General features: G+C 33.7%; 3 protein-coding genes across 5 annotated transcripts; 2 read left to right on the top strand and 1 right to left on the bottom strand.

Moving 5' to 3' along the window:
* The first annotated feature begins 2445 nt into the window (after positions 1–2445).
* Positions 2446–10323, top strand: LOC107939630 (uncharacterized). Of its 3 annotated transcripts, none has more exons than XM_041111824.1 (8): positions 2461–2602; positions 3281–3516; positions 3629–3681; positions 3777–3855; positions 3936–4074; positions 4366–4479; positions 9651–9841; positions 10073–10323. In XM_041111824.1, coding segments are annotated over exons 2-8 (741 nt in total). In that variant the 5' UTR covers positions 2461–2602; positions 3281–3352; the 3' UTR covers positions 10074–10323. The 3 variants fall into 3 exon arrangements, with proteins under 3 accessions (XP_040967757.1, XP_040967758.1, XP_016728471.2); XM_016872982.2 differs by lacking the exon at positions 10073–10323 and adding an exon at positions 3113–3192 and having other exon boundaries at positions 2507–2602; positions 9651–9983; XM_041111823.1 differs by lacking the exon at positions 10073–10323 and having other exon boundaries at positions 2446–2602; positions 9651–9983.
* A 5931-nt stretch (positions 10324–16254) lies between these two features.
* On the top strand, positions 16255–19198 carry LOC107939629 (WUSCHEL-related homeobox 3). Its single transcript, XM_016872981.2, has 5 exons — positions 16255–16603; positions 16714–17037; positions 17112–17191; positions 17481–18258; positions 18841–19198. Exons 1-4 carry the CDS (start codon positions 16480–16482, stop codon positions 17826–17828), a joined length of 876 nt encoding a protein of 291 aa, XP_016728470.1. The 5' UTR covers positions 16255–16479; the 3' UTR covers positions 17829–18258; positions 18841–19198.
* Positions 19199–21454: 2256 nt separating this feature from the next.
* Positions 21455–25720, bottom strand: LOC107939631 (phytanoyl-CoA dioxygenase). Its single transcript, XM_016872983.2, has 9 exons — positions 25484–25720; positions 25238–25362; positions 25074–25134; positions 24749–24817; positions 24508–24626; positions 23429–23576; positions 23196–23340; positions 23016–23102; positions 21455–21815 (listed from the first exon to the last, which is right to left on the bottom strand). Exons 1-9 carry the CDS (start codon positions 25674–25676, stop codon positions 21764–21766), a joined length of 999 nt encoding a protein of 332 aa, XP_016728472.2. The 5' UTR covers positions 25677–25720; the 3' UTR covers positions 21455–21763.
* Positions 25721–26160: the final 440 nt, after the last annotated feature.

Here is a 26160-nt window from a genome sequence, read left to right as displayed (position 1 = left end):
TGAGCTTCAAAGTTCAGGAAAATCGAGCAAAAATCAAAAGTATCGATACTCTTAACAAAGTATTGATACCCTCCCCAAGGTATTGACACCTTATAGCAAGTATCAATGTTTCCTCTATTGTATTGATACTATAAGTTTTAACGATCACTAAATTTAGGCATTAAATGCCCAAACTATCGATACCCCTTTGAAGGTATCGACACATGTTGTTGCAAGACACATTAATGCATTGGTTTTTACGTCTTCAATGACTTTATTCAAATTCCCACCAACCCAAACTGTTGGAAATCTATTAGGAGCTATAAATACAAGTTTCTAAATCTTCTGCAATAAGAAGAGAGATTACAAAATATCAAAAGCTATCAAGAAAGATCAACAATTTTTTATCAACCTTTTGTGCGTCAATTTCTTCATATTTTTCTTACAAACACTTGTGAGCAATTCTTTGTATTTTTAGTGTTTTTATTATGTGAGTGTTTAACTAGCAAACATCCTAATCGTGCAAGGATTGTCTCTTTGTTTTCTCATTTGTTTACTCTTTTGAAAGGGGTTAAGTCTTAAATTTTGAGTAAAAATCTTAAAGGAATTGTAAGGTTAAACCTTATTCTCAAAGCTTGCTCAAATTAATGAATTTGAGAAAATCCTTAGTTGTGGAAAGCTAAGTTAGTGGGGTAGGCAATTAAGGTTGAACAGCTCTAAATTTTTATGTTCATTGTCTCATCTCTTCCTTCTTGGTTCCACAAAACTTTAAAAGGCCAGTTCACCCCCTCTTGTCTATTTCAGTTGATTGATCTAGTTAAGAAAATCATAAGAACCAACTTGAGATAATGTCTCAAGCATAGGAGGGGGCTAAATTATAAGGATAAGCTATCAAAATAATAAGAACCAACGGTCATATTTAAACTAATTATGCCTTTTGTTGTTCCATTAAAAAGAGCCTAGAGGAACTTGAGATAATGTGTCAAGTTCGAGAGGGAAGGCTCAATCAATCAACTGTTGCAATATGATTGTTGAAGGAATTGATCTACCACATGAAAATCGAGGAAGCAACGGTCATATTCTAATGGTCATATTGCAACGGTCACATTCCAACAATTATATTATAACAGTTGGATTCCAATGACTTTATTGTAACAGACAATTTTTTGCATTACCAATAACCTATGTATAATATAAAAGAGTTAATGTTATTTTCGGACTCCAGTTTCATTTTAGAATTGGAATATCAACATAGGCCAGCTAGCTACCCACTTTTTCTGTTTTTGGATATAAAGTCTCTTTCCCTCTCAAAGTTTAGGGACAAGATTTAATAAAAATTTTGATTTTTAAATGTGACTGAGTAAATGAAGTGTTGGAAATTAATATTACTAAATGAGACCCAATGTGAGTAAAAGATAGCCACATAACCAATATTGTCCTGCGGAGGCTTTTTTAATGGAACAACACTAGACATAACCGCAATCTTAAAAGTCAAAATTCATTCTAGGTTTCTCTTTCAAAATTTCCGTAATATAAATATTTTTTTTTAAACATTAAGAATAAGAAAAAAATATTTAATGCCAAGCAGAATTAAAGAATTAACAAGAGTTTTGTAATGGTCAATTTTTTAAAATTATTTATAAAATAAAAAATAAATTATCAATTTATCAAATATTTACTCTAAGAATAAAAATTTTAAAATAACTTATTTTTAAACACTTGGGTTGATTTTATTTACATTAATACAAGTTTTGGAGTACTGAAGGAGACTATTAAGAAATAGGTTTGTACTTTATGTTGCGTTAAATAGTGAGGTTAGGTCAAGTGATGTCAACTACAATTTAATTTAAAAAAAAACATAATTCTAAGCTTGTTTTCGAGTCAAAACAGAGTCAGCTTTACGTGTTTATCCTTTTCATAGTTAAAAATTAATAAAATATTAAAATTATATTTTATATTTTTATTTATATATTTTATAATTAAATTTAAATTTAAAAATATTTTTATTTAAATTAAATTTCATTCGTGCGTAGCCAATTCGAAAAATAAAAATTTTATCCGAATTTAACTCAAGTTGGATTAAGTCTATAGGGTTGAGGGATTGCTCGACAAATCTATTGCATATACTCCACTATTTTAGTTTCAAATAAATTTTACCGAATTCTTTAGTGCATTCATTTTTCTATCTTATTATTGTAATTCGTGATAGTGTAACCATTGATACCTTAAGTAGTTTTAAAAAAGAATATTATAAGCTTTTTCCAAAAACAATGAACTCAAATTCTTTTAATAAGTTAATTTTTATTTTTATTTTTTAGAATGTCTTGAGAAAAAAAATACAATTTGCAGAATAAACGTAAGTAAATCGTATACGAATAGCATAGGTGGCGAGGGTTGATTAGGCAACAGAACTAAAAGCGAATATGCGGACCGTTATATGAAGAAGATTCGTGAGTCATCCGCATCTCCCCTTCCTGATGCTGTTTTAGTCTTTAAAAGTAAACAACTACCCACCCGACTCTCCTGCCTTTCTTTAATTCTCTATAACCGTAATTCACACTACATTAATCTCTCTTTTCCTTTCTTCCTTCCTTCTTTCATTTAAATTCTCACATCTTTCCAGGTATCACTTTCTCTCTTTCTTAAACAAAACTTACAGTATATTTCTGTTTTGTTCTCCATAATCTTCATTTCTTGCTTTCTCTTTTTTTATGTAGAGTTGCCTCTTTCGCTTGTATTTTGAGAACCCATTTTTGTGTTTCCTTCCTTCTTTTTGAATGTCGATGCTTGGGGATATCTGGAAAATTAAGTGAATGATACTATATGATTATTTGATTTTAGAATTTTGGTTGAATGCTTTGGACAAAAACTTCATTTGGGTTATCTCAAGCTTTAAACTTTGAACTCAAATTTCTCCTTTAATGGGATCTTAAAAAATCCGATGAGGCTCTATTGAGTTTGTACATTTTTGGATTAATGAACGATGATATGTTCATTGCCATGACCTTATATATGAGTTTAATCGTATTTAAGTAGGATTAATCTACTATTTTTATGCTTTATTTGTTTAACAAAATATTGAGTGTTGTTTTAGCCAAAGAGAGACATTATCATTCTTTTCTCAATATGAAAGGGAAAAACCTCATGGGGGAAGGTGAACTCGTTGAGCTTAATAGAAGCGTGATACAAACCTCTAGCTGGTCAATCCTTGAAGTTAGTGTTTTTTGTAGAAGCCTTATCTATGCTTTTAATTTATTGAATGTGATTTCAATATATATTTCTGCTTCTTTTAATCGTACAGAGATTGGTCATATAAGTTGCTTCTTGCATTCGTCTTCCCTCTGTTGCCAGCAAGTTCTTGCTGGCAGGTAAAATGTTTTGCACAGCGTTGAGGCCTAGTAAAGCCTTAGACGGTGTAAATGGAGTGCAAGTGGTTCCTCGTTCACCTTTTGCATTGGAGGAGATAAACCAACAAAGGGAATTCCAATCCACTCATGATAAATCATTTTTTACAGCAAATCAACCACTATTGATGCAGTAAGTTATGCATCAAACAATCTGTTTGAATCCGTACTCCGGCAATTTCTTTGTAGATAGTCACATGTACTAGTGACACAGCATAACGTACTTGCTTATACTTACTTTTCAGAGTATGGCAGCAGAGGCCATCTTGTTTAAGGCCAGTAAGATGTTGTATGAAAGGTATGATACTGTTTGTGCTTGTTTTTGTGTGTCTCAGCTCGGCCATTCTGTCATATAAAATTTGTACTTTGCTTACCCTCGAAAGCTTTTGTCAGGGGATCAGAATTTTCAAGAAACAGTGGCTAATGTGTTAACCTCACTTCCTTTTATAGTTCTTGGGATCCAAGCCCCGAGGTAATAGTCTCCTTAATTTGCTTCATGAACAAGATATCATATTACCTTTTCTTATTAATACTTTGTTTACTTGGATACAGGAAAAATTTGAACTCTAAGCTGTATGCTAATTCACTAATCGGAGTTGGAGTTGCCTCTACTTTGTATCATTCTTCCAGAGGAAAGCTGAGAATGTATTTAAGGTGGGCTGACTACACAATGATTGCCACTGCTACTGTGGTAAGTTCAGACTAAATTCATATCTTTTTGAAGATTAAAACTCGGGAAAGATTATAAATGTGAATGAATTTTGGAAATAGTGAATTTGAATAATCCTCATACATGTTGTAGACTGAAGTTATGCTTCTGAATAGTAACATGTTTACTCGTTATCAACTTTATCAATTCCAAACATAAAAATGAATGTTTATTAGGGCATTGTGGGTATGCTGCTTTTTTAGACTTGAATGCTACCTGCTGAAACTTGTGCAGTTCTGTTTTCACATTTCTCATTCCAATCCTTTTTTGCAGTGTCTATCAAGAGCTCTTAGAAATGAGAATCCGAAGTTATTGATGGCAGCTTCTGCTTTACTTCTACCTGTTCAACCTCTGATGGTTTCAGCTGTTCACACTGGAATGATGAAGGTATAACTATCTAGTTTATATCTCACTTGGTTTTTTATTTAATAAAAAACAGTCTGGGATCCTATTATTTTTCCATTACAACAATAAGTTCGATCTCATTATTTTCCAAGTCTTCAACTGCCTAATCTTTGCTCCAACTTAGCATTATAATTTAATGGAGTTACCTTCAAGGCTGAAGCTGTTCCGTGGTACTGAAAACTGTTGGTGCTGTAACTGAAACTAACAGATTCAGTGCAAACTTGTCAAGCAAGTCTCGAGACTTGCTGAGCAAACAAGAGAATTCGAGCAAGACAAAGAAAGAAAAGCTAAGAAAAATGAAGAGAAAAATTGATGAACAAACTGAACTTCATTCATAAATTGCATAATGGCACAATGCCAATACATAAACCAAGCACTAAGCTTGTCAAAAACAGCAAATAATTACCTAAACATCACCTACCTCCACTAATGACATGGAAACTTGAAATTTTGGCTTGTAAACTTATACAAAGTTGTGTTTACAGCTCATACATAAGCTAATTACATCAGTCAACAACCTAACTTAGTTAGAAATGAATTAAGATTACATTTCATTGACTAGGAATTACAAAATAAACAAAATAAGCTTGCATCAGCAGCTCCTGCATGACTTGGTCTTCTTGGCCTGCATGCTGTCGAGTTTGCTGCATGCTGAACCAACTTCATCACTCCTCCTTGGTTTGCATGGAGCAAACACCTAACTTCTTTCTTAGACATTCGAACCTTGTGACACTAAGGGCTTTGGTTAAAATGTCTGCAAGTTGATCCTCTGAATTACAGTGGATCAGCTTTACTTCCTGAGCTTGCTCCATTTCTCGAACAACATGCAGCTTGATGCTGAAATGTTTTGTTCTTCCATGGAACACTAGATTTTTAGCAATTGCTACTGCAGATTGGTTGTCACAGAAAATCTCAGTAGCTTCCTCTTGATGCACATTCAAGTCAGCCAACATTTTCCTTAGCCATATGGCTTGGTTGACAGCACTTGCTGTTGCCACATACTCTGCTTCAGCAGTAGATTGAGCTACAAGACTTTGCTTCTTTGAGCTCCAACAAAACATGGCTGAACCAAGGTTAAAAGCATACCCTGAGGTGCTATTCATCTCATCTATCGAGCCAGCCCATTCACTATTAGTGTAGCCAACCAGCTTCAGATTTCCTTCTTTGCTGTACTTCAAACCATAGTTTAAAGTGCCTTTAACATATCTCAGGACTCTCTTTGCAGCTTGGAAATGCTTCTATTGCAGCAATGCAAGAACCTTGAGAGCAATCCTACAGCAACCAACTAGACTCCTGTAGTATAGCAAGCAACCAACTAGACTCCTGTAGGTTGTTTCACAAACTTTCTTAAAATCACCTTGGCTCGATAGTTTTTCTCCAACAGCAACAGGTGTTTTAGTTGCCTTGCTGTTTTGCATGGAGAACCTGGTCAGAATCTTTGTGGCAAAGCTTCTCTGGCTTAAAAATATCTCATTCTGTACTTGAGACACCTCCATTCCAAGAAAATATGACATCTCCCCAAGATCAGACATTTCAAACACTTCCTGCATCTTGGTCTTAAAGTCAGCCAGTACTACTCGATCTCCTCCTGTCACTAGAAGATCATCAACATACAGGGACACAATGAGTTGTATTTGTGTCCCTTGTTTCTTGACATACAGTGTTGGCTCACTCTTGCTTCGATCGAATCCCAGATCAGTCAAGTAGCCATCGATTCTGCTATACCAAGCCCTTGGAGCCTGTTTTAATCCATATAGGGCCTTCTTCAGTTTGTAGACCATATACTCTCTGCCAGCTATTTCAAACCCTTGTGGTTGTTCAACATAGATGTCTTCATCTAAGAAGCCATTTAGAAAGGCTGATTTCACATCAAGTTGATGGATCTTCCATTCGAGCTGTGCTGCTAAGGCAATCAGCAGTCTGATGGTGTCGAGCCTGGCCACTGGTGCAAAGGTCTCCAGGTAGTCCAAGCCATACCTCTGACTGAACCCCTTGACAACTAGCCTTGCTTTCAGCTTGTTCAAGGTACCATCAGCATTCTGCTTGGCTTTGTACACCCATTTCACCCCAATCACCTTCCTTTTGACTGGCCTTTCAACCAATTCCCAGATCTGGTTCTTCTCAATCATGCTGATTTCCTCAGCCATTGCCTGCTTCCACCCTTGCTGAGCCTCAGCCTCTTCAAAGTTGCTTGGTTCAGCTATGGCTACATGAGCCCTTTCATAAATCTTAGCCAATGACCTTGTTCCTCTGACTGGTTCATCATCAATATCCATTTCAGGGACATTTTGGTCTGGCTCAGCTTGGTCTGCTGCAAGTTCTTCAGAAACTTCTTCAGGTTCATGTCTTTCCCAGTTCCAACATGACCTCTCATCAAATACCACATCCCTGCTTACTGACACTTTGTTTGTTGAAGGATCTAAAATCCTATAGCCCTTCTTAACAGTGCTATACCCCACCAAAACACCAGGTCGAGCCCTTTCAGACAATTTGTCCCTTTTAACAACAGGTGCATGTGCATAACAGATGCATCCAAAGACCTTCAGATGAGCCAGTGATGGATTGAAGCTAAACCAGGCCTCGAATGGGGTCTTTTGATCCAAAGCCTTGGTTGGAAGTCTATTTTGAATGTATGTTGCAGTGTTAACTGCTTCTGCCCATAGTGCTTTAGGCAGATTCTTCTGAATCATCAAGCACCTGGCCATATCCATCAAACTCCTATTCTTCCTTTCACTTACCCCATTCTGCTGAGGTGTATATGTGTTAGTAAGTTGATGTTTGATGCCTGCCTTATCACAGAAGGCTTGGAACTGAGCTGAGGTGTACTCAGTCCCATTATCAGACCTTATGGTCTTCAGCTTGCAGCCTGTTTCAGTCTCAGAAGCAGTCTTGAACTTCCAAAACACAATGGCCACCTCTGATTTCTGTTTTAAGAAGTAAATCCAGCAATATCTCGAGAAATCATCAATGAACAGTATGAAATACCTGTTTCCACTTAATGACTCAGTCTTCATAGGGCCACACACATCAGTATGCACCAGTTGGAGTTTTTCAGAGGCTCTCCAGGCTTGATTCGAGGGAAATGGGAGTCTGGCCTGCTTTCCTAGCTGACATACTTCACATACATCATCATGGTCCACTGAGTTGATGAAATTTTCAGCCAGGTCCTCTCTGACCATTCGGGCCATCGATTTGAAGTTGGCATGTCCCAGTCTTTAATGCCACAACTTAGATTCATCTGAAGTGGCTGTGTAGGCAATGTCTGACTTTTTTGTCCAGTCAACCACAAAGCTCTTATCAGCCATAGGGACTGCCATCAGTTTGGATCCACTTGGATCACTGATTTGGCACTGGTGGTCTTTAAACACAACTGAATAACCTTTTTCCAGCAACTGAGCTATGCTGAGCAGGTTTCTGTCAATTTCAGGCACCAACAGCACATTTGAAATCACTTTGGTACCTGTAAGGGTGTATATCAACACATCACCCTTGCCTTCAGCTTGAATAAAATGACCATTTCCTATCTTGACTTTAGTTCTGCAACTTCTGTCTAAAGACTTGAAGATTGCAGCATCAGGTGTCATATGGTTGGTGCATCCACTGTCTAGGAGCCAACCAGATGAGGACCTTTCCTGAGCAGCTGAGCATGACACAGCAAAGACTTGCTCCTCTTGATCACTGTCCTCCTTAGCTACTCGAGCCTCAGCTTTCATCTGTTGAAACTGATTCTGCCTCGATTTGGTCTTACTCTTGTAGGCTCTCTCAACATGACCCTTCTTCTTACAATGCTGACACACAGCATCTGGATTGAACCAGCATTTTTCTTCTGAATGACCAGCTTTTCTGCAGTGCTTGCAAGTCTGACCTTCTCTCCTTGCAGCATCATTCTTTGGCTTGTCTCTCCAGGCCTTCTTGCCTTTGTAGGCAGTATTTGTTCTTGCCTGAAAGGCACCTTCTTGGTGCTCCTCCAGTCTGCTTGCTCTCCTCTGCTCTTGAGCATATAGAGCATTGATCAACTCTGTCAGGGAGATGGTGGACAGATCCCTTGAGTCCTCGAGAGATGAGATTTTTGCCTCATACCTCTCAGGCAGAGTTGCTATAACCTTCTCCACTATCCTAGCTTCATTGAACTGCTCTCCAAGGAGCCTGATGCTGTTAACCACAGCCATAATCCTGTCAGAATATTGCTTGACAGTTTCTTCTTCCTTCATCTTCAAATTCTCGAAATCTCTCCTCAAGTTTAACAACTGTTGCTGCCTTGTCCTCTCTGTCCCTTGAAACTCTTCCTGCAACTTGTCCCAGGCCTGTTTTGGTGATTCACAGGCCATAATCCTTGTGAAAATCACATCAGACACTGAGTTTTGGATGCAAGACATAGCCTTGTGCCTCTTGGTCCTTTCATCAGCATGTTGCCTGATCTGAGCCACTGTTGGATTAGCTCTAAGTGGCTCTGGTTCAACATCAGAGTTGACCACCTCCCACAGATCGAAAGCCTGCAGGTAGGTCTTCATTTTGACCACCCATATGTGATAGCCTTCTCCATTGAAGACTTGAGGTGCAGCTGGTGAAAAGCTTGATGAAGCCATGGATTTGTGTAACAGATCCCTTAAGAAATAGGCTCTAGATACCAATTGTTGGTGCTGTAACTGAAACTAACAGATTCAGTGCAAACTTGTCAAGCAAGTCTCGAGACTTGCTGAGCAAACAAGAGAATTCGAGCAAGACAAAGAAAGAAAAGCTAAGAAAAATGAAGAGAAAAATTGATGAACAAACTGAACTTCATTCATAAATTGCATAATGGCACAATGCCAATACATAAACCAAGCACTAAGCTTGTCAAAAACAGCAAATAATTACCTAAACATCACCTACCTCCACTAATGACATGGAAACTTGAAATTTTGGCTTGTAAACTTATACAAAGTTGTGTTTACAGCTCATACATAAGCTAATTACATCAGTCAACAACCTAACTTAGTTAGAAATGAACTAAGATTACATTTCATTGACTAGGAATTACAAAATAAACAAAATAAGCTTGCATCAGCAGCTCCTGCATGACTTGGTCTTCTTGGCCTGCATGCTGTCGAGTTTGCTGCATGCTGAACCAACTTCATCAAAAACATGTCCAATGTCGTGTTCCTGCATTTCAGGTGGCATTTACAAAAAGAGCATTGAAATACCCAGAATTAAGGATGGCTCACAATGTTCATAAGATGTCATCACTGTTGGGAGGTGTTCTTTTCATTGCAGACGATGTCTTTCCTAGGACTCCTTTCATTCATGCTGCATGGCATCTTGCAGCAGCTGTCGGTGTTGGCACGTGTAACAAGCTTCTTGAGTAGTATGTTATATATAAATTATAGTAGGACAATCTTTATATCTATAACTATTATTTGTTTATCCCGATTCCTAAGAGCTCTGGAATATCTCTTTACAAAATCTCGTAAAGATTCATCTTCACGTTGCCTGATTGGCATTAAATACGTTGGCAATTGTTGTAGTGTCTTGTTCCCAATAATTTGCTCATGAATAAGTCCGCCAATTGCTTGAAACTAATGATGAAATTTTACAGAAGCTACATATACCAAGCCTGAGCTGAATCTTTCAATGTCACCGAGAATGCCATGCACTCCACCTAATCTGAAGCAACTAAAATGTTCATATGATTCACATAATGCGCCAAATGATCTTGGGGTCAACTCGACCATCATACGATAATTTAGGGAATTTAAGAGTTGGAAGAACATTACGACGTAGTATTTCACTAGCCAAGGGTTCATTTGTATATTTCTTAACTAAACTCAATGACTAATACTTTTGATATTTCCGCATGTGTTTTTTCTAACTGTTCTATCTTTTCTTCTAGTGCGCTTCTACTAAAATTCCAACTTTGACTATCGTTAATAGCCTCGTCAACATCATTATCATCTACATTATCATCAAGATCATCATTACTTTTGTTATCATGTTGATGCTTGTGAGTGGGATGGATAGTCTCCTCTTCTCTATGCAATGGATCTTGCCTTCGAGCAGCTCTAGTCGCTTTTAACTCTTTTATGAGCTTTTCATTCCTTTCATCTACTTGGCTTGTCTTTCATGCAGCCCCTGAATAAATTTTTATTGCTCTTCATATCTTCTTTGTTGTGAAGATATTTGTTGCTCCATCACCTTCATTCTTTCTTGCATGTCAATGTATCGTTGGGATATTGAGTGGGTGTTTTGTGATCCTTGGTCAACTAGAGAAGCACTGGTATAGGTGTGGATAACTGTAACACCATGGTGGTGGATATTGATAATACTGCTAAAATTGGTTAAATTGGTAAGGAGTTTTTTGAGTTTGTGCATTAGGATTGAATCGGGTTTGTTGATGAATGTTTCGATTGACATGCATGGAATCTTGTACTCAATTTGTTTGGTTTTGAGATGGTAAATCCTAGAGTGGTACCTCTTTCAAAGGGTCTTGGGTTTGCTGATTACTAGTGGGATCAAGCTCATTGGTGGGGGATGTTGGTATCAAGCTCACGGTTGTCCACGTTCACTGCACCAACTGTTAACCTGTTGGATTAATAAGGGAAGAAAGTAGTGGTTTTATTGGTGGTTCACTTGGGATGAGGTGGAAAGCCACTAAGAACGGGGTTTTCCCGTGAGAGAGTTAAAGGGAAGAAGAAGGTTTTTTGGTCTGGGAGTGGATCTAACCTCATGAGCTGTTGCATGGGACTTTTATACTAGGAGACAAGGTTGCCTACGTGTTTACAGACTATTGATAGTGAGATCTTATTTGGTTTCCTTACAGTGACAGTGATGCGTCCTAAGATATGATGTATAACGATTAGAAAGTTAGTGGTGTCAGAAAATACGATTTCGAAATTTTATTTTTATAAACCGAATTTGTAAATATTTAATATAAATATTTATGGAGTTATTTAGTAGATGAATCGAACTTTAGATAGGTAATTTTATTGAATTAATGATTAATTAAGGTGCAATGACTAAATTGTAAAAGTGGTAAAAGTTCAATTGCTAAAAAATCCTTAATTAAAACATGAACAAGGGACTTAAGTGTAAATTAAACCACCATGCAAATAATAGTGGACGGTGGTGGCATGATTTCTCTGAATTTTGTATGAAAAATTTAATTAAATTAAAATGAACTAAAACATAAAACGTTGAACAAAACATGAAAGTGGGGAGAAAGAGAAGACATTGTGTTTTTATCTTTTTTGGCCGAATTTAGAGAAAGAGAAGAAGGGGATGTGGGCATTAAGGGTTTTTATATTTTTGAAATCTTGGGACCTTAATTTAGTTGATCCGTGTGTTATTTTTCAAAACTGTTAAAGTTTTGGCAAAATGTTATTGATGAATCTTTAAAGTTTTAGGTACTAAATTGATAGATTTTAAGCTTAGAAGTGAAAAAGAACTAAATTATGAAGTTAATTTATAGTTTTGTACAATAGAGACTAAAATGCATAAATTTCAAAATTTTTGGTAGAAATGAGAAATAGGATGTCCAAATTGGACTGTTGTGAAATTGGGTTGAAATTTTGAGTTCTAGATTGAAAGTTAGGTTAGCCTCAGCTTTAGGGACTAAATTGAAAATATATATAAAATTTGTGTAAATTCGCAATTGAGTAAATTTGAAAATATTGTATACTATAAATTGAAATTTTGATTTGATTGGGATTGATTGTTTGTGATCAGGTCTAAATTGAATAAATTTGAAAATATTGTATATTGTTATGAGTGTGAAATTGAATCAATATGGTGATATGTGAATTGATGATTGGGTGATGAGATTATGATATGGAATTGAGGAATTCACTTATAAATGAAACTGAGAAATGGTTACCTTATAAATTGTTTGAGCAGAGTCGAATATAGTTGGCATGTTATAAGATGGGAAGAGTACAGGGTTATTACAACTACAAGTCAAGGAGTTTTGGGCACACATGTATGTTGGTTATACGACTAGCATTGGGTACAACTTACTATTTTGGATTTATTTGATAGGCACTAGATGCCAAACCGTTGTGATTGGTTGGATTCATATATTCATCTGTATCTGAACCAGGTTAATAAGGAATTAAAAACATAATACAGGATGATGATATGTAAAATGAACTGAAAAGATGATTGATTATGTTCATCGTACTTATAAGGTCAGAAATTTGAACTAGAATGTGACAACCAACGGTTGAGATTTCAAAAGTGATATGATATGAAATGGTTTATGTTTTTATACTAGTGAATTGAATTTGATTGGGATAATGAATATAAGAACTAATATAATTGACATGATAACTTGCATATTAATATTTGATCTTTAACTCATACATTTGAATAACTTACGTAGACGGGTTTGAGTAAAAATGTAGGTCCGAAAAATGGGCTTGAAAAAAAATTGGTCAAGCCTCAGGTAAGACTTTTTTTGCCCAAGCTCGGCCCAAACTGACCCAATTTGCAAAAAGAAAAAAAAAACATGTTTTCTTATTGTTTTCTCATTATTTTTGCTGTTATTTTATTATTATGTTGCTACTATTTTGTTGTTATTGTTTGGATATTGTATACTCCTATTTTATTGTTAATTTCGCTACTATTTTAGAGGCATTTGCTTGTTAAGTTGCACCTATGTTAGTATTATTTAAGTATAATTTTTTAATTTATTTTCAATTTGGTGAGAAACATTTATTTGAGTATTTTTAGCATTTTTAATGTATTATATATTTTTTAAAAATTATATAAAAAAATTAATACGGGTAGGCTGGGCTTGAGCAAAATTTTAGGCCCATTTTTTTGGGTCGAGTTGGGCCCGGGTCTATCAAACTGGCCTAAAATTTTGTCAAGGCCTGGCCCAAACCTGACCTGGTTGGACAAGTCTAGTTATATTATAACGTTCGAATTATGTAAATACCACTGAGTTATACTTAACATACGGTTTTGTTTTTCATGCACATGTTAGGTTTTGATCGTGTTTGTCTATTGATAATAGCATCCAACTATAATCTTGGACAAAGCAAGTTGGTGATGTTTCTCGTTAGTTCAATGAAATTTTCAATGACATGCACCAAAGGAAGTCTTATGTTTATATAATGCTAAATTTGAACGATGAAATGGTATTTTGATGTATTATGTATATATGTTGGCATGATTTTGGTAATGGTATGAACCATGTGTATATATTATGGTGTTTATGATATGTGGATTAAGTAAGTATATTTAATAGCTTGAATGAATGATAAGTGATATGCTATGAATACGATTTGCTATAAGATTAGTTGTGTTGGAATGGTTGGCATACTTGTGTTAATATGAATCTGTTTGAGTTTGATAGATAAGAAATGGTCTTTTTTTTATGGAATTAGTATGAAATGTTAGGTGATTGTAGATTTGGAAGCTTGAAATGCTAAGTAGAATTGCATGTATTGTTAGATTTGAATGAAGTGATTTGGTACCAATTAAGGCTTGATGAATTAGTTGAATTTTGTAGAGTAAAAGAGAATGATTTGGTATGAAATTTGACTAATTTTTTCAAAAACATGTTTGACTTAGGCATGAAATAAGAAATTGAAAGTTGGGATTGCATTGACTACTATTTGGTACATTTTTGCCAAAATAGTAGGTGACATCATTCGAACGTCGTCACGACGAGAAAACCATGTTGAGACACCAATCATGAGTTGTCAAGACGAGCTTGAGCCCATGTCATGGCGCGGCGAGAATTTACGTTGTTGCGACAAAATCAAACAGTGAGTCACGTCGTAACGAGGAACTCCCTCATGTCGCGACGTCAATCCTGAAATTTTGGGACTTTTTATTTTAGTCCTTCTTTGGTTTTAAATTTGCTTTAGAGCTTATGTAATTTCATACAAAGCTTGGGAATGATTGTATTTCACACTGTATGTATAATTGTTTGACTCGTTTCAATAAATTACATAATTTAAATATAAATTTATCGTAGTTGCTCTAGCAATGAATAGGACATCCCTTAGCTTAGACTTGACGATCGGGTCGAATAATGGATGTAACATGATGTCTTAAGAAAACTGGGTAATCAATTATTCTATATCTCCACGTGCATCCCATATATGCTCAATGGAGATATGATGCAACATGAAGCCCGCTAGACTCAAGTTGATCCATGATAAAGGGTGGAAGGACAAATGTCGCTAAAGGACATGTGTTTTGGGTATGTGGTGTAGGTATAAGAGTATCATAATCTTGATTTTGGTAATTTACTTGTTTAAGGCGTTAAATTTACCATTTTGAAAATTCTTTAAAATTCTTAAATTTTACACTTTTATATAATTTTTGTAAAAAAAGGGAGAATTTTTTATAAATATTTTGAAAAGTTGAAGGTTATTTTGATTTTTTTATATTTTATTGTTAATGGACATTTTTTTATTTTCAAAATTGACAAGGATCTAATAGGTATTTGAACTAATTTTTTATTCAAGTTGTAAAATTCAACTCAATTCGAACTTGAAAAATCGAATTATTTATTCGAGTTAGTTCAGAAAACCGAATAACTCAAATAATTTAACTCAATTAACTCAATTTTTTTTAACTTCTTGAAATTAAATCAAGTTTTACTTAATTTCAACCTCTAGCATTCTTAATCACATCCCAATTCAACGTTACTTTTCTGTTTCAAAGTTGTCCTTCATAGTTTGTCGCGCCATCCTCCTTATATATACTACTCCCCTCAATTACTTGCCAATCACTCCATCCATCGAAACCTCAAACTAACTCCAAAGTCTTACAACGACACTACCCCTACTCTTCCAAAGAGAGACTCAATATTGTGATGAATTAAAATAACAAGGCCATGCCACTCTCCACGTTGCATATTGTTTTTTTAGTTGTATATATTTAGTGTATATAAAAGATTGATTGTATACATATCACATATCACTTAAGTTTAAATTTAATTATAAAAAGCTCATTGTTTTTATTAAGCAATAAGTATTATTTTAAGAATAATTTTATTTTTTATATAAAATTTAAAAAAATTACTTATATATGATGAAACTTTATTTATTGTATATATTTCATCCCACGGTAAAATGTAATATAATCTAATATATATATCTATATTTAGATGTATCTGTAACATATCAACTACACACACCTCGTGATTTTTAAGTGATTCTTACTTAATTTCTTACGTAACTATAAAATAGTAAGTAAATAAGATTACATTTTTAAAATTTATTTTAATGTGATGGGAAAATCAAAATGATTAACCTAATTAATTAATTTTTAAAACTATATAATCTAAATTCAAAATAATTTTAAATCTTTAATCAAGAAATTTAAGAGATGTTCGGATATAAATATATTTTAAATAATTTATTGAGAGATAATAAACAATATTTTTTAAATCGAAGTAATAGTCGAATCGATTAACTCACTAATTTTTAGTTCAACCAATCCATTTAACTCAAAATAAATAAATCATTTAAAAATTTAAAAATTAATTTAATCAAAATTTAATCCAATTAAATCAATTCATACCAATTTACAAATCATTTAAATGTTTTATTTTCATTAAATCTATAATTCAAATAATTCTCAATTTTACCGATTGATTTGATTGGTTTGGATAGTTTGATAATAAACTCTTAATTACACTCCAACCTGCATCCTTTTAGCGTGTAAAAATAATAAAAATGTTTTAAACCCTAGGTGTCCCTTCTAAAAGTAGAAACAATGTTTACTTTTTATTTACTTTTCTTTTTCTTTTTCTATTTTCACATTGTCTTCTGATGCGAGTACGAGCGCTAGGGAGAGACAAAGCGATATTATTACTGAGAAGTAGCATCCCCTTCTTAAACCCAATGCTTACTCTCTTTTTTCCTTTTTTTCTTTCTTTTTTCTCTCACTTTTTAGCAACCTTAATTTGAGTCTCAATCTTATCACCTTTAATATTTTTTTCTTTACGAACTTCACAGCACAGCTCAATAACCTGTTGCTTCTTCAAAAATGGGATATCCCCATATCACTGACCTCAACTTGTCTCATTCATTCAACATTGCGAAGCCTTCACCCTTGGATCCTAACCCTACTAACACCACCAACCTTTTAGCTTTGAATCATGGTGATTTGGGTAAATCCTATTTCTTTTTTTTAAACTTGTCATTCATTTTTCTCCATTGTTCTTTTAAATGATCTCTTGTTAAAACAGAATATATTGATAATTTCTTGTTGTTGGTATAGCAAGTAATGCAAATGAGGTTAGTCATACGACAGAATTGAACAGTCAGCAGCAGCAGCCATTAGGGAGTTCACGTTGGAATCCAACGCCGGAGCAGTTACTGACCCTTGAGGAACTCTACCGACTTGGAACACGGACTCCGTCGGCAGCACAAATCCAACAAATTGCGACGCGGCTTCGGAGGTTCGGGAAGATCGAAGGGAAGAATGTTTTCTACTGGTTCCAAAACCATAAAGCAAGAGAACGTCAAAAACGCCGCCGTCAACTCAAGACTGAAGAAGAACAACAACAATGTGATACCGAAAGCTTGGAAAAGAAGGAATCCGGTAACCTATATACATAGAATTTAAACATGAATGTTTTGAAAGAGAAGTGACGAGATTTCTTTTTGTTTTACTAGTATTTTCGTTGCCAGTAGGATGCTGCGAAATTAAACCGACAAACAAGGGTTCTCCTTCAAACGTTAGAAAATTTTCAGAGGTTTGTTTCATGCCATATTATTGCTTACTGCAAGGCATAATTATAGAAGCTAATTATTATTAGATCAAAAGGTCAAAGGTTTTCAAAATAAAGTCAAGGGAAAAAAAAAAGATGAAAAAGCATTTGTTAGTATGTTGGGAAAAGAGAGGTCTAAAAGCTGCATTTCTTACTTTCTGTTGGGGCTGTTGTTTATGAAATGACTGAATTTTTTGGATTTATTGTGAGCTCAGCATGTTTATGATCAGCTTTAATTACTTTCTTTTTGTCTTTTTTTTTTTCTATTGCGTAGGAATTCATTTGGACGCATGGATTTCCAAAAAGTGAAGGAAATGAGTGGATGGAAATTGAGGAGAAGGAATTACGCATGGAGTTGTGTTGTACACCAATTGACCTCACCAACACCACCACAACAGCTTCATTGGACACTCAGAAAAATTTATGTTCATTCAAACCCCACCAAGAAAAAATTACCACTCTTGAAGATGCAAACAGAGAAGATCAGACCCTCGAGCTGTTTCCCCTTGGAAGCAACGATGGAAACGGCATTAATATCAGCAACAAAGACACCCAAGGTCCCATCAGAACCATAAGTACAACCCCAAACCAGTATTTCGAGTTTCTTCCTCTGAAGAACTGAAGAAGAAGAGTAGCTTAGCATGTGGCTACAAGTGCAGCAATTAAATACTAGTTTTCCATTTAAGTAAAGATGGTTAAGGCTGTATTAGTTTTGTTTTGTTGTGGGGAACTAGGGACTGTTTCATCTGTGTCTGTCACGCATGGTGCAATTGTGAGATAAGGACATGTAGTTATTTTTGGGCTTTGCCTTAAAACGCATTCTGGACCATGTTGGCTAAACCAAGGAAGAGCCTCCTTCATTTTCCTTTAAACGATGCAAAAAATTACAGAATTTCTCTTTGTTTTTGTCTATTTCATACAACTCATTGAGCAACACAAAAATGAAAGAGAGATGAGAAGGCCATGGGGAGACAGATAACAGGAGAAAGATGTGAAAGAGTTTGATGTAAAGTGACCTAAAATTTGGACTGCACATATCTGGGGGTTTTCAGGTATATGTCAGTAATATTTTTGTTTTTATCATGTATGTTCAATTCCATATATTCCTAGGGAATTAAATTCGTACTGAACTAACAGTAAACTAGTCCAAATGCAATATTGAATATCTCCTTTCCTTTGGAGACTAATCAAACCCATCAAAGTGCTACACATTAGAGTAATGTCACAAGGAACATGGACATTAATGTCAATGGTTGTTCAACTGTTTGAATATTATTTGAGATTGCAGAGTAGTATATGAGAAAATAGTCTCAATTAATCCATATATTGGTGTTATAATTTTCTTGCATTATGTATCTATCTGATCTGTAGAATTAGGTTATTACTGTTGTTTTACCGACAAAAGGTCAAAAACAGAAGCAAGGGTTGACCTTGATGACACCTGTTAGACGTTTTGTCCTTTCACCTCTTGAAAAACCCAGACATATTCATTCATTCACCAGCAAAATAAGATTAAAAAAGACCCCCCCCCCAAATGACAATGTTAAATTATGAGATAATGAGGGAGGTGGCCTGGAAAAGCTCTGGAGAGATAAAGAAGATGCCTAATGAAGTTGTCACTGAAACTTTTGCAGCTGAAAGTCTGCAGGGTATGCATAATGAAAGAAGCAGTGTTCAAAGAAAAAAAAGATAGAGAAAGAAAGAGTAGGACAAATACAAGAAAGAAAGCGCGTATTGCCGAGAAAGACCGACCATGATCTAGTGAAAAAATCCAATCAAGTCCGGAAGCAGCCAGCATTAATTGGAATTGGCCAAAAATAGGGAAGCTAAGGGGATTGTCCTTGTTTTTCTTTTACTCTGATTTCCCAGCACTGCCTCGTCAATCAGGACAAACACAATCTCACGCCATGAACTTCAAAAAAAAAAAAAAAACCTAAGTGGAACAGTTGGGGTAATGGTTTGAGATTCCTTGAAAATCTGTTTGCAGAAGTAGACTAGCAGTAGTAGACGACCCATCCTTCAATAATGAAGAAAGCTCCAATGTTTTCAGAAATTTATAGACCCCTTTACCCCATAGCTCTGATCACAACCTAGCCTTTTTGTTTTTCTTTTTACACCATACTCTCTCTTTTACAATTATTAGCGTTACGTGTTTAATACATGCAACCAAATATCTTCAAACATGATTAATATGATACACATTCCATACGCGTATCAGAAAAAGTGAAATAAATAAGCATCTAAAAGTTTGAGGTACGTTATTATAAAATATGGTGCTTTCTTTTTTTCTTTTCTCTCAACAGGGTAAATGTTAATAGCTATGTTCGAGTCATGTGAGGATGGAGTACGAAAAAGATAACTCATTAAATCTATATACCTATATGTTAGAAGAGAAAGGTTTATATAAATCAACAGCATCATATCATTTTGTATTTTTTTTCATTTATTTAATGATATTTTAATAATTTTTTTATGTTATTGATATATAATTTTGGTAATTTTTTAAACTCAATCCCTAAACTTTAAATTTTCAATATTGCTTTTATTGCATTTTTTCAAAATGTCACTAGATTATTTAATAGAAAACTTTTAATATGAAAACTAGAGGTATTAAATTTCTAAATATAAATGTAAGGAAACTAAATTCAAAGTATACGAAATGTATAGGGACTTAGAGTATGTTTTAATCTTCAAATTTTTACTCTATCATTTGACATAAACAAATAATCAACTCAACGCCAAGCGTGGGCGAAGAACAAGACTAGTTAACTTGAATTAAATGACTATAAGAGTAGTTATTTATACTACTTATAAAATTTTTAATTTAGTATCACAAATTAACTAGATACTAATTTAATTGAGAAAAAAATATTATTTATGTCTTTCAATAATTTATATTTTTTTCTTAAAAATAAATAACTTAAGATTACGATTTTAAAATCAATGGATAAATAGTTAAGAGATCTAAAATACTTTTAGTGTGAATTTGACCTTATGTGTTGATTTTCTTTTTTATAGATAAATGTATATAAATTTTTTTATACAACATTAGGGATGGGAGGGAGGTGGTCAGATTTAAATTAGTGACAAATAGGAGTGAAATTAAGAAAATTTTTTAGGGGCCGAAATTAAATTATAATTTTTATGATACAAAAAATTTAATTTTATCATTTTAATACTTTATATCTTTATAATTTTTAAAAGATTAAATCAAATTTTTATATTTTTAGAAAGGGTCAAAGTGTAATTTTATCTTTACTAATTTAAAATTTTAAAAACTTTAAGGAGTCTAAAGGGGGTCCGGGGTCCTTGCCAGCCTCCCTAGGTTCGCCCATGAAACCAAACTAGTGCCTAATAAGAGTTTTAACAATCGCTTCCTAGAAGTCATTGACCCATATAATAAATATGACATAAAAGTAATTATGTCATTTTATATTTTTATAAAAAACATTCTTTAAACAATTTATATACTCCAATAACCACTCTTATTTACAGTAACTTAAATTTTAATATATATACATTTTTTTGAAATATAATATATATACAAGCTAGTATCTATTATCCAAATATTAATTTTTCATATTTTTTGGGTATGCATCCTAAAATAAACTGGTACTTATTAAAATACATTATTTCAAAGATTTTAACAATATACAGTTCAATAATTATAAATATTAGATTGATATTTTAATTAAAAAAACTTTTTATATAGTGTATATATATGTATGAAAGGATATTTTATGAAAATTTAAATATATTTTAATAAAATTAAATATTTAAACTTGAAAGGTTATATCATGAAATAGTATAGATAGATGATGAACATATATTTCTTTTGTATATTGCTATTTCAATCTCCTCTAAATCTTTTTCCTTTCTACAAATACAAAGTTGTTTTAAACCTATATTATTTCTTTTGTATGCTGCTATTTCAATCTCCTCTAATCTTTTTCCTTTCGACAAATACAAAATTCTTTTTAACCTATCTTCTAAAAATATACTTTTATTTACATATTTTTAATATAAATTTTGTGCGACTTAATCCAATAACCATTAATAGGAATGCCAATGGACCGGAAGGACAGATTTTGCATATCATTTTTATATCCTTCATCCAATAAATGTTGAGTCAAATGTCAACCAATAATCTAACATCTTCTAAGCTCCAATAAATTATAATTAGACCCCTACACCATGCAATTAACACTTTGTTGAGGGGTCAATAAACAATGTGTTATAAGCGAAGGATCATCAAAATGACCAGCCATTTTGGTTATTAGTACATGGTGAACCAAGTTGCTCTGACTTTCAAGTGTTCGTGTCGAACATCTTTATTAGACTCCTATTATGGCATGGGAATGGCATTACAAATCTTCAAAATACATAGAAACTTAGAAAGAAATGAAAACACCCATCTGGGTCACATATAACTATCCCACACTTGCATCTGAGTTAACATAAACGATGATCATCATCCTGTAATCTTACTTTCAACAAGAGGGAATAATTTTTCTTAGACACGTACATGAAAGCTCCATGCAACTACCTGACAAACTCTCAAGTCTGTCCAGAAGAGTAAAGGGGCTCAGGTTCAACTTTTCTTCGGATCCTGAAAGAGGAAAAGATCAAGCGGAAAATGATCAATCATGACAACTACAAAGAGAAGTGGAAGCATAGAATATAGTCAATCAAACAACAAATCTAATGCTGATATCTATAACAGATTTCTATATTCGATTACTATAATCAATTCATTTGTATGCCTCTTCGATAACTGAAGTATACTAATTAGTTCTTTTCTTTGATTATGTGAAAGAATAAACGAAAAGCATTTCTCTTTTTGCATCTATGGCATCATATTAATTTTGAATATAATGAAAAAAGAGTACAACTTTGATGATTACAACATACTATAATTTAGTATGATCATCAGACCGAGGAATATCGAATGAATTAGATCTTTTCTCAATCCCTCCAATGCTGAATGGCAACGGATGTATTTCTCTAGACATCTTTGGATAGCAAACCCACAGGTTTACTACCAGGAGGTAACTACATCAATTACCATTTTTTAATCGGAATATTGTTTTCTCAGTGAGAATAAAAACTATAGGAATATAGGTAAAGGTCTTTAGAGGTTGCCCTAGCATAGCTATACAATGACGAAATACTATGAGACGGTTGAATTGCTTGTCGATTATTCATCATCCAGATAAAATGAGATTCATAAGATACAAAGAAAAGGCTTGATGATATCTTTGCCCCTCAATCTTTACATTTTGTCATTTTCTTTTCTGGGGACTAAATTTGGCGCTGAACCTATAATTTTATTTTTCTTTTATGTTCTTAATTCTCTTTATTTTTATTTTTGTATGTTTCATTTCTTAGGGAATTTTTAGGTTTGTTAATTTGATTTAATGTTTTATTTTTAAATATTATTTTTAATTCCATGTCATTTTTATGTTCTAATTTATTTTCCAGATGTAAGCATTTTACTGGGCCATTTAAGTTTGAACTGCCACGTCAATTAAATTATGACCACGCATGCTTGCCACATTAGGACCGTTATTAACTGCCAAATTAGCAAATCAGTTAAAAACACACCAGTTACAAAAAGATACAAGATGAGGGTCCAATTTAGCCAAAAAAAAAAAGGACCAAAATGACATAAAAGGTGAAGGTTGAGGGCCAACGTTGTCATTAAACCAAAAGAAAATTATGCTTATCCTATGAAGCATGAAAGAATGGAATTGTGGAAAATAAAAAAGATGAACCATCAAAAGACAGACAGAAATGCTCAAGTACTCACCAATTATCTTCTGCCCACTTGCAGCCATCAGTATCTACCGCATGCAAGCTGTATGCATGCCGTGAATTTGAAGATTGATTTTCAAAACTGTAGTATCAGCATAAACAGAAGACACAAATGGTTAGTAGCTATTAGGCCATTAAGCTATAATGAGCTCTAAATATAATTCTTTAAACTAACCTTTGATGAATAAGGTCACCATGAATTACAACCAAAGACCCAGCTTTTACTTCAATAGGCACAAAATCTTTCTGGTCATATGATAGGGACGGCCTATCAAAGTAAACTCCATCATCACCCCTAATGAACCTTCTAACAAGACCATCTGGAAACAAAAAATAAAAAGAGAGAAGATCAAAATAAGTTATCTTCTATATACTTTAAAAAGTTGTACATGAGGAAAAAACCCCTACTTTTTTGAGATTCAGGAATGGCCCAAAGGCAGCCGTTTACAACTGTTGCATCTTCTAGAGCTAGCCACAGACCGGTGCAAGTTTTAGGTTCAGTATAAAGAAACGAGTTGTCCTGGTGAGGAGTTACCTCACCTCCTATACCTGGTTGCTGTCAGGTCACAGTTAAGTATGACTGGAAATTCAGTATTCAACAAAATTCAATTCACAGGATACAAGTTTCGAACTTCATCACAAACTATATAGTATTCAAATATTCATCTATTAACAAGATTAGTAGCGTCTTTTTCTGCTTTGGAGGAGATACAGAAGTTTGGATTTCCATTTTGGAGAAAGTAATTAAAAGCATCAAAACAATCTGCCATCACATCAGAATGAAATATTTACATCTTTTAAATGAAAAATATTAAAATTATTCGATTAACCATGGTTAACATCTTTTTTTTTTTTATGATACACTGTGGGAGCAGACAGCACCAGCAAAAACAACATAGCCAGCAAATAGAACCTCACTGACATAGAAATTCCTAATTTTTACAGAAAACTTCATGCCACTGCATGTCAATAGAAGTGCAGCAATAGCAAGGTCCCGTAGGATCTGCACAGACTACCACTAGAGAAGGAAAAAAACAGAATAATCAAGCATGAAATTAGTATGTAACTAGAAATAAATAGAGGCCAGAGAAAAAAAAAATAACTCCAGGATTATGAAAAAGATGTCATTCCATCAGAATTCAGCTCAATCTTAAAGCTTTATGCAAATATTAATTTCAACACCTTTAAAGAGCCAATTAGTTGTAAGGAGTGATATGAGCTAACATTATAAGTCAAATAAAGTTCCCTTAAAAGGAAACATCAATGAAAAATGGACACAGGTTTTATTGACTGGAAATAAATAAAAGAAGAATCAACCTATATTAGCAAATACACTATTTGCCTCTAAAGTTAAAACTATTATATTCAAGTCACTAAAATCAGAACCTCTCAATAACTTGGGAGTTGAATTTCTCAGGTTACTAGCAAAGGGTGTTATCACTAGATAAACACTGCCTTTGTGGTCAAGTTAAAATCAAGCTAAATACCTTAAAGATATACATTGATTGAATGATCACGGGCTTCTTATAACCTAAGGAGAAAAGCAAACTCGAAACCTTCTCAGAGCAAGAGAATTCTTTGAAAACTGGATCAATCTCATGTAACGCTGCACAAACAAATAAAACTGAAGGATTAGCTACAATAAACATACCTATAATCTATTTACATGAGCATGTAGCCAAAATAAGAGCATAACAAAACAAATATAAGGCCTTTGAAATCGCATACCATGCCCGACTTTATTAATAGAAAGTTCCTTCGGTTGCTTTAAATTTCCATTATCATCAATTGCTTTTTCTGCCAAAACAACAAAAAGAACAAAAAAAAGTGTAAAAGTAAAAAGGAATCAAACTTTACCACGTAAAGTTGGCAATCTTAACTTATTTAAAACTTCAGTAAAGAGTTCACAACATCCAAACCTTTCACTTTCAATCTCACAGCAAGTTCATATATCCCAAAAGTATATTTCTCAAAATTAATTTGATTTTTTCCAAAGTAAAGTTAAGAAAAGAAGAGAAAAAGCTTGAATGTTTAAGTAATAATAAAAACCTACCTTCAAAGAAAAAGGAAATGTTTTCAGCACTTTCATAGAAGTATTCACTGGTCAATTTTACCTACAAAAAACTCATATCGAGAAACTATCAAAACTTAAAGTTAAATTAAATAAAGTCAAATTATAATACATTTGCTCCAAGAAAGGAGGGAAAGAAAACAAACCTGATTTTTGGTGGAGAAAATAGAAGCGGTGGTGGTAGGGTCAAAGGCCTGAAGCATTCCGTCCATTCTCTTCCTCATAGCTTCAATTTCTGCAGGGCTCGCAAATGATTCAATCACAAGAAAACCTGCAAAAAACACAAGTGATTCAATCGCAAATTGATGGAGTAAAGAAAAGAGTAAAAGAAAACAGCAGCTGTACAGAGTATGAAAAGAAATGACTTTGCTGAAAGCCGCGGTGGAGCTGACCTTGAGAGTCGAAAGATTGGCGCTGCTGTGGAGAGAGATTTCCAACGATTCCCATGGCGGTAGCTTTTGGCTGAGACACGGAGGATTGTCGAAAGGATTCTATAATTTGTGTAGCAAATATATTTTTTCTATTTCGATGAAAATGAATCGAGTTCCCACTATGAAGGAAATGAAGGAACACCCAAAATGTCATTTACTTGGATCCGGACCCGGAAGCCCTGTAATTATAAAAATTGAGAAATAACCCTTTATAAATTATAATAGCTCCATTTATCTATTAAAATTTTGAAAGGTTATCATACACCCCTAAAACAATATTCGAGGCATATATAATAGTATTTGAGATTTATGTAATATTTGATTTTATAATTTTTTTAAACTAAAAGATTATAATAAATTAATAATATTAATTAGTGGCATTTATGTTTCATCTTTAATAAAATTTACAAATATATTTTTTTTATTAAAAATTATTTTTATTTTATAAAATATAGTTAGTATTTTTTACATAAAATTTCAACGAAATAATATATTAACTAAAATTTATTATGTTTATTTTACTTAGTAATAGAGTTAATTTTATAAAAAATTAACATAATAGGTTGTTATAAAAATCTAACTTAATCACTTTTTACTTGTTATTCCTGCTATAAATAAAAATAAAAATTACTATAAAA

The sequence above is a fragment of the Gossypium hirsutum genome, chromosome A01, assembly GCF_007990345.1.
Source record: "Gossypium hirsutum isolate 1008001.06 chromosome A01, Gossypium_hirsutum_v2.1, whole genome shotgun sequence".
Taxonomy (NCBI): domain Eukaryota; kingdom Viridiplantae; phylum Streptophyta; class Magnoliopsida; order Malvales; family Malvaceae; genus Gossypium; species Gossypium hirsutum.
Note: the sequence above shows the minus strand (reverse complement) of the source record. Positions and strands in the feature narration are given on the sequence as shown.

What these genes read in the sequence shown, in the direction of transcription:
- LOC107939630 (XM_041111824.1), top strand. Translation starts at nt 3,353, where the DNA reads ATGTTTTGCACAGCGTTGAGGCCTAGTAAAGCCTTAGACGGTGTAAAT. An exon ending in CTTGGGATCCAAGCCCCGAG is followed by an intron (nt 3,856 to 3,935) that starts GTAATAGTCTCC and finishes ACTTGGATACAG; the next exon opens with GAAAAATTTGAACTCTAAGC. An exon ending in TGATTGCCACTGCTACTGTG is followed by an intron (nt 4,075 to 4,365) that starts GTAAGTTCAGAC and finishes CCTTTTTTGCAG; the next exon opens with TGTCTATCAAGAGCTCTTAG.
- LOC107939629 (XM_016872981.2), top strand. Translation starts at nt 16,480, where the DNA reads ATGGGATATCCCCATATCACTGACCTCAACTTGTCTCATTCATTCAAC. An exon ending in TTTGAATCATGGTGATTTGG is followed by an intron (nt 16,604 to 16,713) that starts GTAAATCCTATT and finishes TTGTTGGTATAG; the next exon opens with CAAGTAATGCAAATGAGGTT. An exon ending in CTTGGAAAAGAAGGAATCCG is followed by an intron (nt 17,038 to 17,111) that starts GTAACCTATATA and finishes TTGTTTTACTAG; the next exon opens with TATTTTCGTTGCCAGTAGGA.
- LOC107939631 (XM_016872983.2), bottom strand. Translation starts at nt 25,676, where the DNA reads ATGACATTTTGGGTGTTCCTTCATTTCCTTCATAGTGGGAACTCGATT. An exon ending in TTTTCTCCACCAAAAATCAG is followed by an intron (nt 25,135 to 25,237) that starts GTTTGTTTTCTT and finishes AGTTTTTTGTAG; the next exon opens with GTAAAATTGACCAGTGAATA. An exon ending in TATTAATAAAGTCGGGCATG is followed by an intron (nt 24,627 to 24,748) that starts GTATGCGATTTC and finishes TTGTTTGTGCAG; the next exon opens with CGTTACATGAGATTGATCCA.